Source organism: Rattus norvegicus, chromosome 2 (genome assembly GCF_021556685.1).
Source record: "Rattus norvegicus strain SHRSP/BbbUtx chromosome 2, alternate assembly SHRSP_T2T, whole genome shotgun sequence".
Lineage (NCBI taxonomy): Eukaryota > Metazoa > Chordata > Mammalia > Rodentia > Muridae > Rattus > Rattus norvegicus.
In genome coordinates, this window is record NC_141535.1 from 199942014 (window position 1) to 199961925 (window position 19912).

The 19912-nt window shown below is 41.3% G+C and overlaps 1 protein-coding gene across 7 annotated transcripts in view; it reads right to left on the bottom strand.

The window, feature by feature from the left end:
• Nucleotides 1–19293, bottom strand: part of Ntng1 (netrin G1) — a 364316-nt gene extending 345023 nt beyond the window's left edge. For 6 of the 7 annotated variants that reach the window (XM_087620415.1, XM_087620400.1, XM_087620410.1 and 3 more), the window contains exons 1-2: nt 18521–19293; nt 11030–11772 (exon numbers count right to left, since the gene is read on the bottom strand). In XM_087620415.1, the coding sequence (XP_087476541.1) occupies nt 11030–11275 (246 nt within the window). In that variant the 5' untranslated portion in view covers nt 11276–11772; nt 18521–19293. 7 annotated transcript variants of the gene reach the window in all.
• Nucleotides 19294–19912: the final 619 nt, after the last annotated feature.

The following is a 19912-nucleotide window of genomic DNA, read 5'->3' on the forward strand; positions in this document are numbered from 1 at the left end:
CAGTAGTTAACTATAGCTGGACTAACATCAGTCAGAAAAACACAGCATGGCCTCTAACCATCTGTCTGGTTGACTGGGCTGTCTTGGATATTGAATGTTCTTAATCAAATTCTATAAGAAATAGAATGCAAAAAAAATATCAAGTATGCTCTGTAACTGATAAAGGATGTGGAGAAGAATGTTAGAGATGAGGGTCAGACAAGCTCCTTCGAGAGGATTTAAAAAAAAAATTGACCTGAATTAATAGTAAGAAGCAGCTATGGGAAGATGCTTAGAAGGCAGAACCAAGCCATGGGCATATCATCCTGAACACGCCAGATCTCCTAGAAGCTTGAAAGTCAAGCGAGCATCATTCTGATTGTAATAGGAAAACATCCTCTTCAGAGCTCTCATGATCTGGGACCACCTAAGCTGAATTACATCCCATGGTGTAGTTTGGGATGCAGGCAGAGCCAAGTGGGTCATCTGCCAATGCTGACAAGCATCCCTGGGTCCCCAGATCCCAGTCCCATCAAAGATACAGAAATAAACTGTTAAAGGGGACTTGAGGAGAGGCTAGTGAGAAAAGGCCTAGTGAGGAGAGACCAGCATTACAGAGGGCAGAGCTCTAGGAGGTTATGTACAGCCTTGGTAGTGGGAACAGGCTAGAATTCTTTTTGAATGAGTACCATGCTACGGGATAAAATAGAATGGAGAAAGGATAGAAAGAATCAAATTTTTAAGGTTGTAGTCATCCCTCTAAATCCATGAGAACTGGTTCTAGGATTCTTCGTGAGTACCAAAATCTATGGATACATATACCCACTCTGTGAAATGGTGTGTTTAACTAATCACAGTTCTCTGTGTGTTTAAATCAGCTTTAGATTAGCCACTACCAGGGGATACTGTGTAGGTAACTGTTCTTAGGTAATTACTTAGGGAATAATGATGGGAAAGTATCTGTACATATTTAGGAAAGACAAGATCTTTGGCAGGTTCTTTTTAAAATCCCAGTTGGTTGGTTAATTATTTAGATGTGCAATCTTAAGATATAGAGAGCCAAATATACATAAAACTACACATTTACAGATTATATCACATATCATGGTATGCTACAAAATGTGTATAATTGTGTTACTATGACCAGGGATAAAAACATGGAGGAGAATTAAGAGATACCACAGACTTTAGCCTAACCCTGAGGACTGGTTGAGACTAGTTCTTGACAATGGGAATGATGAAAAATGGTCAGATTTGCAATATACTTTGAAGCATTCGCTAACAGGTGTGTGCTACTACAGAGGAGTTGAGGAGGACTCCTAGACTGTTTACTCTGAGCAGTAGATGAACATAAACTTCCATTTACAGATATGGAACAAATGAAAGCAGAATCGATTTGGGAAGAAAAAAAAATCAAGACTTCTTTAATAAGCCTGCTAGACTTTAAATGCCTAGCAGAACATCCAAATAGAAACACCTTGTTGGCAGTCTGCTCTAGGACAGAGGCTCTCATTGAGACTGTAAAACAAACAGAAGCTCGGGACAACCACTTTTCTCAATACCTCAGTGATATGATGTTGCTAACTAGTCAGCAACTGCTGACTTATTCTGGTGTGAGACGGTGTGAGTACGGCGTGTTCTTAGCTCTCTTTGCTTTTCTAACAGCCAGTTTCCATTTTTTTTTATGAACACGTTAATGGAGAAGAAAGCAAGAATGGAAACAAACACTGCTGATTGGCTGTCTTATCCCTGAACAAAGACTCTCATCACATTATGTGCGTTTCCAACATTCGGTGCTCTCTGTTTACGGAATCCAATTTTCTGAGTTTATTTCAGATAAAAGGCTTTTTAAATAATAAAATCATAGCATTGTAACACACAGTCTACATCAGAAATGTAATTTTTAAAGGGAGTTCATAGTGGCTCTGTCGAATATGCTACAAATAAAATTAAGAAGGAATAAAATAGTTTAAGAGGGGGCATGGGTGTCAAGTCGGGGTGCCTGCATTTATTGCATTGCTCCTCCCCCGATGAAAATAATTGCTTAACCTCATGCTTCTCTTACTTTACCTGGTAAATAAGGATAATGTCACAATTGAAGATTAGAGGAACAAGTCATGGCAGGTGTTTAATACAAAGCTGGGCACCAATAAGCTCTTTATCAGATCACTATCAGCTATAAGCCATATTTGTAAAATACATTATACATATCACAGTGTATCATCCATTTAGAAAGCACCAACTCTCATGATGGCTGAGCACATTAATGTGAACCAGATAATACTCGTATTAATATGAATACCTTATATAAGAGACTCTGTCAAAACTTTGGAGTAAAAATCCATTTGACATAGTCTGTATCTACACAAACAACCTTGCATTAAGTGTAAGTCATTAGCTTATAAGTATAATACATCAGTATCAGTCATTTTGTCTATGTCATATGCATGTCTTTTTCTGTAACAAGTGTAGAATCTTCTCCTGATACGGAGACTTCAAGTGGTCCATAGTTTGAATGACCACACTCTACCTGATTCATCAAGCCATTCAGAGCTTTTGAATTTACTTGCAGAAGGAATGAGGAACACTACTGTAAATTTAAAATGACCTACAGACCTCAGCTCTCCATGTCTGACAGTCAACATTTGCTTCTACACATCCGATGCTCTTGTCATCTAGCACCTATACACGCCATAAAATAACTTTCTTGGAAATAAAGAATCCGTTCTCTAGGATGGTCTGTTGTCTTCTCAGCTGGTTTTATCTTCCTCACACTTATTGGATCTTCCCTCAGACAAATCAACACAAAGGAAGCACAGCAAAGCTGAAACACAGGATTAACTTCTAGAACCTATGTGGAAGTATATTTGATCTCTTCATTGTACCATTTCTAAGGAAGAACAGGATCCACAGCAAAGGAACATTTTTTGTTCCATGAGAAGGTAGAGAACTATTGGCTGACACGACCTGGTGCTAATGCCAGAAGCTGGACCTCTCAGTGGACATTGACCTTCTAGAAGCAAGGGGCTGTTTCTTTGTATGGGAGCAACACTCAGCTCTACTCTTCACTTAATGTTTTAGAAGTCAGCTTCAAAGTAGGTCAAAAAATGAAAACCAATTCTGGCTTCTTCCTCAGCTCACACCTTCAATTGCCATGGACTAGACACTATGTGAATCTATCTATTCCCAGCAAGGAGAGAAGGAACTGACCACCCACCAATGTCAGGAACTTATTTTCAAATATGAGGCTTGAAAAACTTTTGGCACTTCCCCACAAGTGTATGAAAAGAAATTCTGAAAATTAAAAAATGAAAAATGTCGCTTGGAAAAAGATCTGTATTCCCACTGATCTGGTAAATTAAATCCTAAACAAATTTCACACAAGCAGCTTTATACGAAGAATATGTTATTGTTTGCAATTGCTTCCAACAACACAGATTCTAGGAGAAAATAAACTCTTTGCTTAAGGAAAGTATCGACTTTGTGAAGTTTTGACATTGTGAACCGTGGAGACATAGATGAGGGCTCTTAGAAGGATCTTCACTAGCCCAGAACTGTGGAAGCCTGCCATCAAAATCCAAGGCAGAAATTTGGGGTGTTTCTAGATTGGAGAGCATGGAAAAATCCCTGAAGGAAACCCTTGCCTTTAGGCAAGAAGGATGCTCACACTTGGAACAGATAACAAAACTGAAGTTTGGGAGTGGAAAGGCTCATGTTTACACGTGTGTATACACACATATCATTTTAAATTGGTGACTTCTGGAGGGAAAAAAAGATAAAATGACAAGCAACAAAACTCCCTTAGTTAGAAATTCAGGCACCAGTCTTCACACTAGGAAAATAAATGCAGCAAAGGCATGTTTACTAAAATGAAGTGCCACTTGCTCTCCAAAATATGTCCTCATGTCATGGTGAAAAATTTAAACATTCTAACAGTAGAGGAAAGAGTAGAAGAAATGTGGGTAATCTGATCCACATTTTCTTAGCTAATTGTATCTCCTTTTCTATGGGAAAGCCTTGTAATAAAAAATTTTAAGAATACTGTTAAAGCTCTGATGGTTTGTACATTTTCATAGCATGTGAATGACATTGGTGACAGTCCTTAAGTAACTTTCTGGTGGGCAATTTGCCAGCATTGCCAAGGGTTTCCAGGTGTAAAAACCAAACCACCTAAATGCCCGTAAATAGAAGGATAAATGTAAAAAAGTTCATAGAGTAAAATTATAATGTTGAGTTAAGAACTTATGCAAGGATATATACACTATTTTCATAAATGTTTAAGCCTATAAGAGAGTTCCAAAGACCAATAATACCACACATATTCTGAGGCTCACATTCAGGGTAAGAAATAGCATAGCACACCCAAAGAGTAGAGCCTATATCGTGAAACTTCTGCTCTGGCTACGATATGAATAATGTATGTTTACTGAATTCTAATATAAAATGCGGTTATCATTGTGGGTCAGTTTAAAGCCACAGACTCCCAGTGCACATGGCATAGTTAATTTGTCTTCAGCATTTTGTTTGAAAAATGGTCTTGGTAGTCAAGCTCATCTTGCCTCTCCCTCTGTGGGATCCTGAAGTCCAACAAAAGGGAGCAAGGCTCAGGGACAAGGACCTGCCTGATTCCCAGGACACTTTCTCATGACTGACATACAGGTTGCCTCTCCGGTGAGTGACCATTCTGTCCTTGGGAACACAAGAAGATGGTCCCACCTCTTGATTTCAACTCAACGATGCACAGAAACTCTCTCACTTAACCCTGAAGTCTCAGTCTGTGGGAGAGAGGGCTGTTTATTCATACCGTTCTGATGAGCATAGAAGCATGCGTTTTTCTAGGTAGGAAGATACACTATGGTAAAGCTATATAGTGGGGTATCCAGAGCTGATAAAATCACAGTTTAAAGAGTGGATAACAACTGAATGATGAATGTATAATACAGAAAAACAAATGGTGAAAATATAGGTGCTACATGATTACAATTTTTTAAAGTAAAACATATGAAATATCTAAGGAGAGACGCTTAGAGTCTTTTTTGTTCCAAAAGGATTTCAGTGTTGTATGTTATATTTTAGTGTCTCTTCCAAATTACCTATGGTAATTAACAATTATTAATCTCATTTTTTAGTGGTCTTGGGAATGAATCCAGGGCTTTGTACACTGTAAGAAAGCACTCTACCACTGAGCTACAGTTTCAGCCCTCCTCACACTCGTGAAGTGGTACAAGGTGACTTTTCATTTCTCATGTGTCCTGGAGGATAGGAAATATCCTCTGGTTATTTGCCAGGTCAACAGACTGTTGAAATTCAACAGGGACTCTCTCTTCCAGCCAGCCTTTCTTCCACTTTCTTTTCTGATAGAGTTAAACATTACATATTTAGCTACCAAATGGTGTTTTCTAAGTAGTTCTTTGACATTGTGGAAGAATACATTCGGCCTTTAAATTCTGACTCCTGTTTTTCTCTGTCTTCTCTTTCCCTGGCTCCATACATGCACTTTGTGTTCACACCATTCCAGACTATGCCCTTTGAGAATAGCCTGCACCTAGGACTTGATGTAATTCTCACCACGACCACTAGGGTCCGCATGGGCTATTTGTACTTCCTACTGCTTCTAGTGATCTGGAATAGTATGGGTAACACACGTTATTAACACAACGGAGACAAGAGCACTTACACACAAGAATTACAAACCCAGTGTGGGCCACATGGCTCAGTGGCTCCGTGGGTAAAAGCACCTGCTGAGAAAGCCTAAGGACCTTTGTTTACTCCCAGGGACCCACGGTGGAAGGACAGACGCAATACTCAAAAGTTGTCCTTAGACTTCCACATGCATGCCCATGTGTTCCCCCTCCCCCGAATAGTCATAATAATACTAAATAAATGAACTTGTTTTTTCTGAAAAGGAATCCAACTGGGTCATGGTAAATAGCATGTAGTTGTATTAGTTTTGCTGCCCTGGCCGTAATTCCAGTCTCCTTCTCATGATCTCCTCAATGCCATAAACGAGGGATGCTATAGCAAGCCAATGCAGCTTCAACTCAGGGGTAGAAGTTCCTTTCCATCAGGTTGATAGGTTTAAGTCTACTACAGATGCTGTGAGGACGTAATGGGAAGCTTTATGAAGCAGTTGAACACGTTACACTCGACGCCTCACAGAAAAAGGAGCTGCCCTGAGGTCCTCGACAGAGGTTACTTGATGAAGCAATATATGAGAAACACTGGTATCTGTGGCACTTAATCACTTCAACACGAATTAGGCATCCCGGAGAAATAAGTCTAAATAATGAACTAATAACCAAGACGTGTTAATGAAAAAAAAAGTTTTTAAAAAAAACCTCCATTCTGCCATAATTTAAGGGGTAAACTAGTTCCAATGAAAGATGTCACCATTATTAAAACTTCATTGACTTATCAAATTATGATAAGACCAGATTTTGGAAAATTGATATTAATCCCTTTGCACTGAAAAATGTAATTGAGTTTATCAAATTACTTCCTCAAAGGCCACTTGATAGCCACCACATGGGAACCTGGGATGCTGTCAAATCAGAAACTTAAGCTGAGGATAGCCTGGATAACACTGACTTAAGCTGAGGATAGCCCCGAGAACACTGACTTAAGCTGAGGATAGCCCCGAGAACACTCTTTTGCCAACTGTTTGCCCCACTGGTTCCTTTGAAAACAGAAAACAAAAGTTTCCTATTATTTTATAAATTTTCTTTGACTCTAATGAAATATGCTCTATCCACAATGCTTTCAATAATTATTTTCTTTCTTAATAGGAGTCTATCCGGAAATCACACAATACGGAACGATCATTAGCAGACCTGTTAAGGTCCTTGAACGAGTGCCTACCGAGAACACAGGAACACATTAGTAAATTTTCTCAAGAAAATCCATTTCCATTTGAAGGTCTGACATTTTATTTAGAAAAATTATGCCCTTTCTTTTAATTATTCCACTAAACATAATGAGGGTGTCGCTAAGTACACCTCAGAGGACTGTATTTTCCCCATTTTTTAGTCATATGAGTGTATTTGTAATTAAGGGCATGCTGCATTAATGATGCTGAAAGTCTCTGTGGTAAATGGTTAATGTCCACCTCATAACATTATGCCAAAATTACATGCACAAAAGACTTTTTAATAATCTTTGTTTTCTCATTTCGCTTTGATTGGCTCTGAAATCCACGGCAGGCAGCACTCGAGGGCTCCCGTTTCCACAGCCATCAGCACTTCTGCCCTGTGAATTGTTTAAATGTGCACAGCATCTTTCATCTGTAGGCCTCTTTTTCAATGCTCCTGTTTAAGTTATACAGAAAACTGGCTGCAAGCTGCAGATAATTGCAGATAATTTTTCCATTTTTTAAGCCACTGGGGTGTTGCCTGGGGGACATGGCAGCTATGTTTATCTAAACACAAAGGCCAAGTCACAGCTCTCTGTTGTCACTTGAGCTTTACACACAGGATCAGATGATCCTATCTGCTCCTTATGCAAATGAAGTCATTGTCACCAGCCAACCTGTGTCATCTGACAGAGGTGTGCCACCTGAAGCTTGTACTGTGGCTGAAGGGACGCAATGGAAGCAAAGAGGTTACCTCTGAGGTAAAAGCAAAACTAATCAGCCCTGTGCCTTCCAGTTTCCTCCCCATTAGCAAAAACAGTGCTCCAGGGTTTTTTGTTTGTTTGTTTGTTTGCCATTGACACATATATGAAATTGAAAATAAAACAAATCATTTTCAAAGTAAATAATTCACATGCGTGCATATATGTATAGGCTCTTCATATTCATATGCCCTATATTCGTATATAGTCTCAACTGACACCGTCACAGACAGACAAAATTTTTCCCATTACACTCTTGCTCACAAATGTTTGCACAACTAATGTACAAGCATTTTAGATCACTTGGCATAGAAGACTTATTAGCTAGGACATTCAGGCAAGCAAGCAGAATCATAAGCTATTTTACCCCCCCTCAAAATTCACTCCCTCTTAAAATGGATGTGAAATTCCTGGGTGGTCCAGGGCACACACCGAAAGGACGAAAACAGAGAGCAGCACCACAGATTTTCTGCGCAATCCCCATGAACTTCCACTTTATGTTAATAACATTCTCCGGGAATTACAGAACCTTCTCAGGACTGAATGTATTCTCAGTGTCCAGAATCCCTGGAGTCATTGTTAATAAGGGTGTCACACTGGATGGGGAGGCAGAGCCACTTTACAGCAAACATTTACATATAGGGGCTAAGTAGTGCTGGTGTCGATTTGGCATCTCCAGTCTCCGGTGATGTAATAGGTCATAATGACTGGAGGAGCTGACATGGAAGCAAGTGTCAGGGAGCGTAGGACCTGGAAGCCCTAGCATAAGTGACTTTATGGGCTCCCATTAGACTTTGGGCTAAGGGGCTCCTCAACAGGCCTGATGTGACAGCATCCTGAGATGCTTTTGTACAGCCCGTGTCAAGAACTCTTACACTAAGGTGTTTTATAGAAAATCCACAATTGTAAAAGGGAGGTTTTGCTGTATTAGGCCATTATCGTGGACTTGGTATATAATATGCACACCGGTAGTCCTAATTTAAAGGAGAGGATTAAATCTGTTGTGCCAATCATATGCACATTGAGGAATACAAATTAATGACTGGTAGGTAACTCCAAAATCTTGCACCCAGTCCAGTGGTATATTTAAGCCTACCAAGCCTTCTGTGTACCTCTACTATGCTGCAGGGTGGCCTGGGTGGGGCTTTCTGTGAACGCCTGTCTAGAACACAGTTGTACTTAGGGCTAGCCTATTCCTTCCTCTCTTCTCATGGTACCTCTACCATCATTTAGCCACTGGATTAATAAAATAGGCTTGCTTAGGAGCCTTAGACCATGTCCCTGTGAAAGACTGGCCTGGGAAGACCCGTAATATGCTCTTTCCTGTTTCTGTTGGGAGACAGTAAGTGTGTTGAACATGTCGGGCAGGAGAGACGCTGAGCAAGTGTTCTCTGGCCAAAGCTGAGTTCACTGAAAAAGTACATACAAATCATACCTCAAACTCATCCTACCACACCTGTGTGAGCAGAACCTGCACCCTGGCAAAGGACATTAGCTATTTCACTTCAATGGGCAAGTCACTAAGTAATTCCAGAGGAGGCACATTATTCTGCAGGTTGCAGAAACCATTTGCGAGAGCTAGAGTGCTCTCGATAAGAAAAACTGACCCAGAATGCATGGCAGTGCTCTGCTGTAAGGAATGGAAGCTTGTACAACCTACAACCAAACAGAAATTTCACACCACATTTGCAATGAGATTTTGAGATTTGACCTTTCGTAAAAAATTACTAAAGACCTTCTAGAAAGGTAACAGATATCTCTGCTCTTTTACAGATTTGCTGGAGTTTTACTGATACGTTTGAATAAACTCCACTGGAAGCCCACAGTTTCTAAAATGCAACTTCTTTCAGAACTATATACCTGTTACCCAGAGAGCTGGGTCCTTTCTTTGAAATATTTAGCCATTTAGGGCACTTTAGTCATAGTGACACCTAATAGCCAAGATCTTTTTCTCACTCTCCACAAAAATCAGGTTTAGACTATAATTCAAAGCAGTCCCCAAAGGCTCTTCTGAAAAATGGCAAGCCCTTTGCTTTTAGGTGAAAACACTCTTTATTGCTCAAAATGTTTGCCTGTTACAGAACCCTTTCTATAGTGCTCTGACTGAGGCAATCTTATGTTAATTTAACTCACTGGGGACTGTGAGCAGATGCTCCTTTGATTAATAGTTTCACGAGCTGGAAAATGCCAGGCCAGGTTCAAGATAATAAAGTCAGGTAAGATACTATTAAAATCTGCTACATGGTTATATCTGTTATGAGGAGAAAAATGGGGTCGTGGTTCTTATATCAAATAGAGACTTCCTATAATAAAAACCAACATCATAAACTAAATGAACACCCTGACTCAATTCCTTACAACATTAACTGACGCCTTATTAATCACTCATCTCTTCAATAACACTTTGCAGGTGTGTTTTCTGCTGTGGTTTTATGGAAATACAACATACCCCTCCAACCCTACCTTCCTCCTAATATACTTTCCACATGGAAAAGGCTTCGAATAGACCTCAAGAATAATGAATGCTATAACTCTTACTGTTGTCTAAACTTACATGCCCCCGACCATTGCTCCTCAGCAAATATGTTTTAACATTTCATCTGGTAAATAAGCTTTCTGGAAAAGTTCCTCAAAAAGTCTACTATCCTTCTTCTTGTTTTCCTTCTTGCTGGTCCTTTTCCCGAGGCTCCCCTCCCGATCAGGGAGGCTGCCTGATAAAGGGAACAGGAGATTTCAGCAGCTATTCTTGAGCTAGAGAATTTGGGCCTGGCTTCATCTGTGTAGAAGAATAAAACCTTGTCTCCTTAAAACTGATTTACCAATGGATTTTCATCTTTCACATAACCCACCTCACCAGGGCATGGTGGTGGCGCACACCTTTGATCCCAATAATGGGAAGGCAGAGGCGGATGGGTCTCTGAGTTTGGGTCTGGTTTGGTCTACAGGGTGAGTTCCAGGACAGCCAGGTCAACACAGAGAAACCCAGACTCACATAAAAAAATAAAGAAAAGGAAAAAAATCAAACAAATAAAAGTATAACCCAGCTGACCAAACATTCCAGTTTCTCTTCTAAAATTTAACCATTAATGTAGCTTTTTGATCTATGATGTATATACACATATTCACATCATATATATCATATATGATGATATATGATATATAGGATGATATATGTAGGTGATATATATATGTATATGTATATCACCTGCCTTGGTTTATTATCTTTTGGCTTTCTGGCAAGCAGGAAGTTCCCATCCACCAATCACATCTTGTAACCCACATAGGACAAGCTTCCACTAAAAAGGAAGCTAGGCTCTCAGCACAAATCTGCTACCTGCAGATTTGGCTCTGCCAAACCGAGCCTTCACACGCACCACATCTGTTTGCCTATGAGATACAATGCCATTTGTGTGAAATACTCTGCTCAAAAGCACTGCCTCACCATTGCACAGAATGACTCTGGCGGGTCTCCACAGGTAATATCCGGAGGATCCAGTTTCACTTTCAGATATTTTGTCATGTCCGTGGATTCTGGCTGGCAGGCCATGTAATCCCAAACTTTCCCTTCTTCCGTGTAAATCTGAGTTTTACACACATCATAATGTCCCCACACTAAAGGGTAAGGCTGCATCACAGAGGACACTGTAACCCACAGGGCATGAATCGACAGGAATCTTGACAAATACATCTCTAAAATCTTGGCAGTCTTCGTGTCTTATATGCAATCAGTGTCTCTTTTAAATATACATGAGTATATGATATATGTGCCTCTATACGTGTCTTTATGTAGGTAGGTCTGTATATTAAAAAAAAAATAGGCTGAGGTCTCAAAGCAGATTCCAAAACCAAACGTGACAGATTGGGAATATTGTGCGTGGTCAGGTATGCCGAGGACTTTGGTCGAAACCTAACATGCTTATCTGTTAGGCGTTAACAGCTTGCAGCCTCTTCTCCTCGTAGAACATATCTATTAGACTTTTGTGAAAGATGTCCAGGAGCAGGTAATAATTCAGCAAAGCGATGGCTCGCCTGTTGTACATCCGATAATCCTGAGTGATCCTCGGTGTTCAGGGTTCACCAGGGCTGCTCAGATGCACTGACGTACCAAAAGCAAAGGGATGCGTGTCTATGGTCCTGTGTCTGTCTCCCATCAATCTTTTCTTTTCCCCTTCTGGCACCAGCAACCTTTTGGAAACAATAAGAGTAAGAGTTACGGCCCTAGAATCAATGCATTAGGAAATGTATGGTAGGTTGACATTTTAGAGGCTCAGTATGATAGAAAGCAAGTTGGCGTGATAGGGATAAACTTCCGTTAGAAACCTTGCTAGGATGACCAGGGTACCCATTCACGCCCGGGAGCATTTTGATGGGAAAGATCTGACTCTTCCACAAGAAAGGCAGATGAATATGTTCTAGGTGAGCTAACAGGAGAAGCAAGCTTCTGGATTTAAACAGCTCTCTCAGAGCCAGCTAAAAATCTCCCATTGTTAGGGGATAAAGAGAACCTTTATAAGGAAGATGACAACTACTTGTATGCCTTTTGTCTCTTGGCAGAGACCCTAAAATTCTCCAAATTCCTTGTATATTTCTTAGCTTTTGTTAGGGGTAGGTGAATGGAAACTGATCTTCTGTCTCAGGATGTGTTCATTATACTGAAAGAATTTAACATCTTTCTTTGGTTCTATTTATTGAAAAAGATGATTAGCTTCACTGAAAATACTCAAAAAATAAAACCAAATAGGGCGAATATTCCCTTCATAAGAGTCTTCTATCTTCTTACGTCTTTTTATAGCCATCACATCTGCATTTGCAGTTACTTTCTGTAACAGAAGAGAATTTGTCCCAAAGGTGAATTTTATAGGCCAGTTTAAAATCGAAAGCGCCATAGTAAAGCCTACAATTTAAAATGCACATATAAAAATAGCTGAGGGTGAGTTAACAGGCCATGAAGCACAATCACAGGGCACTAATTCTAAGAGAAAATAAAATTTCCATTTCAAAGTACTTTGGGTAAACTGAGAAGCAGCCTATGTAACATGTAACAGACAGATACAAGTCAATGGTAAGTTCTATTTAGTAACTACTTAACTATTCAAATCTTTACCAATGTTCCTGTTTGGATCCCAGGTATGAAAAATATACTTTCTTAGTTATTGGTTCATCTTCCTAGCTCAAATTATTAAACACTTTTCAGTTTTAAAGTGACAAAATAAAAAGCCTACAGCGTTAGGAAAATCCATTATAGACGCTTCAATTCATATTAAACAGTTTAAATAAGGAAGTTTCCCATCTTCAAGCAATCTTATAAAGGGAATTCACTATATTTAAATAATGCACCATCTTAAAATGAACTAAGCCACAGAGACTATGAAATGCCAACAGATGGTTGAATTGTGTTTCCATAGCAGAGTAATTTATAATAATTGCTTTATGGATGCAAGTGCGATTTTCATTATATTCGATTCATAAAACGTTATCATACAGCTGCAATTTGTGATATTTTCTATTAGGAAAAGTGTTGAATATTTGAGTTCTCAGGAAGCAATAATTAGCAGTAAGTCTAAACATGTACAAACTGCAGACTTAAATTTGCTTCTTCTTTGTGACTTTGACATTGTTCAGTGGCGTGCATTTTGAAATCTTAAACAAAAAGAAAATACAGGAGCATGTGTTGTGGCTACTCAAGCCTTTCTGCTTTTGTTTGTTTGTTTTCAAATTCATTAAGCTAATATTTTCAGAAACATCCAACACATTTACTATTAATAAACTGAAAAGGTGTTAAGATGAAGGAAATGGATATTTCCTAGATTCATTTTTTTCAACTACATTTACTACATCCCTGTCATAGGAAGCAAACACTTTGGAAAGCAAAAAGAAAAGAGCACTAGAGGCGAGGTTGTACGAGATTTACTAGTCCCAAAATTATTAACGTCACCTTTTTAGTTTCAAAAACTGCAATTTGTATTCCGGGAACAATATAATCTAAAACACTTGGATCCAATGGGTTTGAGTTTGAGTTGAATGAATATTTAATTAATTTCTAATATTATTTCTAAAAGACTCTTTCAAGTTGTCTAGGTTTAAGTGACCCTTGAGATTAGTCTTAACCCTTTTTTAGCCAATACTGTTCCCTCAACCATCCATTCTTTGTTACTCTGTCCTTGTGCCTCTTTTACTCCAGTGACATCATCTGGTATATTTCTACATGATAACTGTGGACAGGAAGGAAATGCTATGGAAAAGATTGTCACTGTTATCACCTCCTGAAACAGAACAGTACTTCCAGTGCAAGGGATTCTCATTAAAGTCTACCAGAACTGTAATGACGGCCATTACACAGAATTATGGACTACGTCATTGATTGAAGTTAGAGAATTGACAGGGGAAAATGCAGAGGGTTGCAAGATATTTGAATATGAGGCAGTTGCAGGACTGTGCGACAGACATTCTTGACAAGAAGCAGCCAATTATAGCTTAAATTTCTGGCACCTAACCAGTTGTGATTAATAGTTTTCCATTACATTACAGACATATTATTAATGTATTAAAAATGTCAAGCTTTGGCAAGCACTAATATGGCGTGGCCCAGTTGGTCTGCAGAATTTACATTTAATGAGCTCTCATTGACACAGAAAAAGGTATTGACCACAGCATAATGCAAATCAGTGTATAATCATAAGCTATTCTTTAGTACAATTATTTTTCCCTTTTTAACATTGAAGTCTGAAGCATCCCCTCTTTAGGACCCTGCCTATGGAAGCCTCCTTACTTCTCATTATCACATAGGCTACCTACTAAATCCTTCACCGTTCATTTTCAAGGAAATTAAATCGATGAACTTTAGTGACAAAGATGCCTTATGAGAATCAGGGATTGGTTACAAAAGCACAATTATGGAATTCTCAAAGAAAACAAATGTTGTGCAGAGAGAATATTGTTTACACCACCACTTTCGATGCTTAATGCTGCTGGCTTCCAGCTGGCTGTCCTCTCAACCAGGTTAAACATATCAATATCTTTTTAAAAGCTAGGCCATGACTGCAAATGGCTAGACAAACTGATTAGGTGAAGGGCAGCCAATGACATGTTTGGGGACTTAGCATCCTAAATGCATCCCTTCCGGCACATAATTGAACTAACTCCAAACTATTGTGAATTTGTCTCAAGTGTTGGCGTCACTGGGACAAAGGCAACTTCAGAAGGGCTCTGAGAAGCTCAAGCTCCAAATTCGCATTTTTCCCACCTTGGGAATCTCAGAACAATCAAAGGCTGCCACCATCTACATAGGAAATGAAATAGTAAAAAGTCCTTTTTCATGAAAAAGTTTTCCCATTAATATGCTACAAGTCCATGGAACTCTGGTGTATGAATTTGCAGAGCTAATAAAAAATGCAAAATTACATAATGGATCTCAGGCTGATAGGTATTATTGATTAGGGTTAAAAATAGGCTACCCAATGGCTTTGCATCCACAGAACGTGCATTTTCCCAGGACTGTGTAGCTGACTTCCTGCCACCTTGGATTAGCTGTGCAGAGCAGAGTTCACAAACCTGCTCATCAGAAAAAAAAAAAAAAAAGAAAAGAAAAGAAAAGAAATGCCTCCAAAATATTACTCAAAATTAGTAATAATTAAAATGATAAGCCATTATAGTCCCAAAGCGATTGCCAACGTCATCATCATCTGAGAGGAAAATATTGCCGGCAAATCTACCAACTCTCGTTGGAGTTTAGGATTCTTTTTATTATATAATCTCACTAGGAAGTGGGGGTGTGGTAATAGGCTAAATATTCCATAAATATACAGCTCATCGGGGGCACCTGAAATAGACAGCCATTGACTCATTCTTTTCCAGGCATTACGACTTTTATAGAACTACATGCTTCTGAATGAATATGAACAGAAGGAAAATTGAAAATAATCACATTTCATTGACTAAAGAAAATACAGAGGAGGCAACACACAAAGCCCGTAAGCTGTCGAGATTAGCAGCTCTGAACAGTCACAGTGAGGTCACATGAGACCCATCTGCATTCCTTCAGTGTTCTTTGCACATGCCTGTCTGTTGTGAAAATAGGATCTTTGGGTTTCTTCACGAGAAACAGAGGCTCCTGTCTTTTTGCTAACTATCCCAAAATCAAAATGTAATTCAGAAATTTTGACAGATCTTACTCATAAGCAAGTCTGACTGGGTGTTATTTAAAGAGTTTAGAAAAACCAGTGCCACACATTAGTATTTTGAAGATTCCTATTTTTGTCAATAGAAGATCAATGATGGACGTCAGTACATATTTTCCGGAATGTTTGTGGAGGGGTAATGCACAAAAATTTCTTCAGAATTCACTAAGCCTAAAAGAAACCCGGTATTCTGCTGTCATGCGAACAATAGATCCTTCCTTCTAATATAAGGAAGTTCAGAAATACAAACTTCCACATACACAGCTGAAAAATTCTACGCCCACTTGAAGTTTGAAACAGAACTCTAGATTCTAAAATTAAAAACACTTTCTGAAAATATGTTAAGCTACTTACTTCCCCATCACACAACATAATTCACATACACACACGTGTACACGTTTCAGTACTAACATATCCCTGCTCTCCTGAGTCCTGTGAGATTTCATTTCCTTCCCAGTGACTTGAGGCTTTTGTCACTCAGAAACTCTCTTCAAATCCTTACGTACAATATCTACCAGCCAAATGCACAGTGGTTTAATTGTTTAAACATACTGTCTGGTGTTCCGCAGAGTAATAAGGGTAGCTAAGAGAGAGATTTGCTCCTGATGGTAAATAGATGAAGGAGACTTCAACATGGGTTAGCTGCCTTCTAAAACAAACTGAAGAAGGCAACACAAACACAAAACAAACCAAAGCACAACGCTAGCCTGAATCACTTGAACCCATGGCCGGTGAAAGCAGACAAAACAAAACTCTAATGAGAATACAGTTATGTCCAAATAAAATAGTTCCTTTTAAAATAATTGTGATGATTCCCTTTAAATTCAGACTGTAGGAAATGCCAACAAATTAGAAGCCAAATACATGAAATGCTTCATGCTCTCATGTTGGTATTGAGTGATAAAAGATATCTCATGTCATGGATGGTATCTAGAGGGGAAAACATCTCCCTTCTAAGTGCAAAAGCATGGCATGAGGGGTGCCTTCTTTGCACCCTGATTTCCTTGCAAGGATCCAGGTTCTAATGAAAGACTGAAAGTTTCTTATGCTTAAAAATAGTCTTGGAAAGTTACTGAACCGATTTCATCTGCTAAAGAGAAAAGCTGGTGGGTAGGGCATTCAGAGAGACAAAATAAAAGATCCTTGCAGACCTTGCTGGTAAGAGATACTTTACTCTCCAAGAACCACACAATTCAGAAACGCCTTGCCCTTGTCACACATAGACGCAAAACTTTCTAGCAAGCTTAATCACTATGCGTATTTGAACAAATTATTTTGAAGGAAACATCTTTCTTTCTTTCTTTCTGTCTGTTAAGATAGGAAAACTTTTAGTATTTTCAGTCATAAAACGAGGCCTAATTTCCAGAGCAAAGCGGCTGCCAGATTCACCATATGTTTAGTGGAATTCTAAGTCTTGCTCAGAATTTTCCACTGTGAAGAGTGATAAGTTGCTTGATTATTCCTTAGGTAAAGAAACGGGCACAAAAGAGACAGCTAAAGGACCTATTATCTAAAAATCGACACCTGGTACAATTGTAGGGACTCTGCCTGACACCTTTTCAAGTAAAGTTGCTTTAAAATCCGCCACCCACCCGCCTCCCCTCTAAGGATTTTCCTTCCATGCCCTTGTAAAATGACAGCTACTCTTAGGGGATTACAGGAGATGGGGGGGAAAGGTCCCTGGATGAGGTTACCAAAACAAACAGGAGAGGGCGCAGTTTCTTTTTTTAAATCTAAGTTTCTCTCCTATGAATCACTTAATTGGTTATTTTGGGCCCAATAATATTCAGTATTATTTGTATTATATACAGATATCCACAGATCCATAGCAGAGAGAAACTCCATGTCCCTAGCCGAATCCATCAACTGATAATGCGAAATCAGTATGGGAGGAAAAGCTCCCACCAGCTTTCCAACGCTGAGTCTTTCCCTCCTTCCACGTTCTTCTCTCCCCAGCTGCACGTTGTGTGGTAGTAACGCTTTAATCTCGCACCAATAAAGGAGATTAAAAGAGGGACTTCAAAGCTCTCCACAGGGCGAGCAACAAGGCAAGTTTTTATTTATTTTTCCCCCAGATGAGAAAACTGGAAAAAGAAAAATTAAATTTAAAAAAAAAATAAGAAAAGCTTGTGCGATGCGTGTGGTCAGGTGTGTGTGGGAGACTTAGAGCGCGGCGCGTTGCGGGTGGGTGGATGGAGGCTCAGGATGCAACAGCCAGCGACCCGTGCTGGGCGCACGCCTGGGATGTAGTGTGGGTGTGAGCGGTGCGAGCTCGGGAGTGCGCACAGGCTCCGCACTACCTCCTTAAGGCGCTTTCCAAAGTTCCTCACCCACCCGGATCTCCCCTCCCGCCCTCGGTGGGCACCGGGGGTTGGCAGAGGGAGGGATAGCAGGAGGGAGGGAACTGATGGAGAAGAGCCACCCAGAGAGACGCGGGTCGCTGGAGGAGAGGGGAGACAGCTGCATTTACCCGGGCCCCCCGCTGGCCCTGCGCGGGGCGGGAGCCCAGCCGTCGGCGCCGGGCGGCGGCCCAGCCCAGCTTGGTCCCGCGTGGGGCGGTGACCGTGGCTTCGGGGACCCACTGGCGGCGCACGGGGCGCGGGTGGAATGGGAACGCAGCGGGTGTGGACCCGAGCCGCCGCCACCGTAGCCCCGGGGTATCCCGCCTTGCAGGCGCCCTGTTGGCGGCGGGAAGGAGGAGTCCACGGCTCCAGACCCCACAGCACCCGGCACCCGGAGCCCCCCGCCCGGGTTACCTTGGTTTCTTGCCTCTGGGGCAGCCTTGTCGCGCGTCGCCCCCTCTCGGAACCGGGACCCTGACGGGGGGAATTCCTTCCCGTTGACGTCCTCTTCCAAAATGCAAAAGATCAGTGACTTTGACAGGTAGATGAGGGGGAGGGAGAGGGGTGGGCGGAGAGGAAGGGAGGATGAGAAAGGTGCCTCTCCCTCCAAAAATACAGTGGGATTAGAAACCAAATCGCCGCCTTCCGAGGTCTCGGCAGCCTTCTCTGCTCACAGCCTCCCCGCGCCGCCGCCGCCACCACTTCTCGCCTTAAACTTTTACTGTGTGTTTTTTTTTTCTTTATCTCTTTCTCCTCTGTTTCTATTCCTTTCTTTTTTGAGCCGCAGAACGATTTTTTCCCCCTGGATCCCAGGGGATCAGAACCAGCGGCCGGGAGGCTCTATCCCGCTTGGCACCGCTTTCATTTTATTTCAGATGAAGACGTTAGGTCTTTTTTTTTTCTTTTTGGTCAGAAGCGACATAAATCAGGACAATTAGCCTTGGCGCCAAGAAGATCCTCTTGAAGCAATTTCGCCCCGGTTTTCTTCGCGCATTCCTCCACTCAAGTCAGAAATGTCACTGTACATAGCGTTGATGGCTGCGAGACGCGACGCACCCAAAGTCCGTTTGATGAAATATACATGGCCCCAAGATGCTTCTGGATTGCGGTTCGCGGCTTCCCAGCCCCCGCCCGCGGCGCCCGGCCGGGACCCTGCTCCCAGCCCGCAGCCAGCTCTCGGCAAACTTAGGGGCGCGGGCGAATTAGAGAGTGAGCGCCAGGGGCCGGCCAAGCGACGAGCGACGAAACAACCCCGGGAAGCCGCAGCCCTCGGAGGGGTGGCGTGTTCTTCTCACTTAAAAAGCAGATCTTCTGCAACTGCCAGCGAGTGGAAGGATTGCAAAAAACCTTACACTACCTCGAGACCTGGGCGCTCCGAGCGGTCCTAACTCCGTCCCGCTCGCTGCTTCTATTGCTGCTGCTCTGGCCACCGCTGCCACCGTACTGGGACCTCCAGCTACTGGGACAACAAGACCACCCACCCTTATCTCCCGCTTTTGTTGATATTCAGAAGCATGGTTGCTACTGGCTCCCCCTCTACCCTCTACTTCTGCCCCCTCCCCTTACCTTCCCCACTTACACCCAAGCACACCCTCTTCACCCTAACTGGGAGCACGGTGGGTGGTATTTTTGAACTTGAAATTAGTTTGTCTAGCCAGAGCTTCCAACCTCCTTGGTGTGAAACCCATCCCACTTTAAAAAGTTGAAGTCCAAGTAGGAGCTCTGTATCCCTGGCTTCCTTGGTTTTCCCTGATGACAGACAAAAGCCACCTGACCCCAGGGCTTCCTTCTCCCATTAGTAAGTCT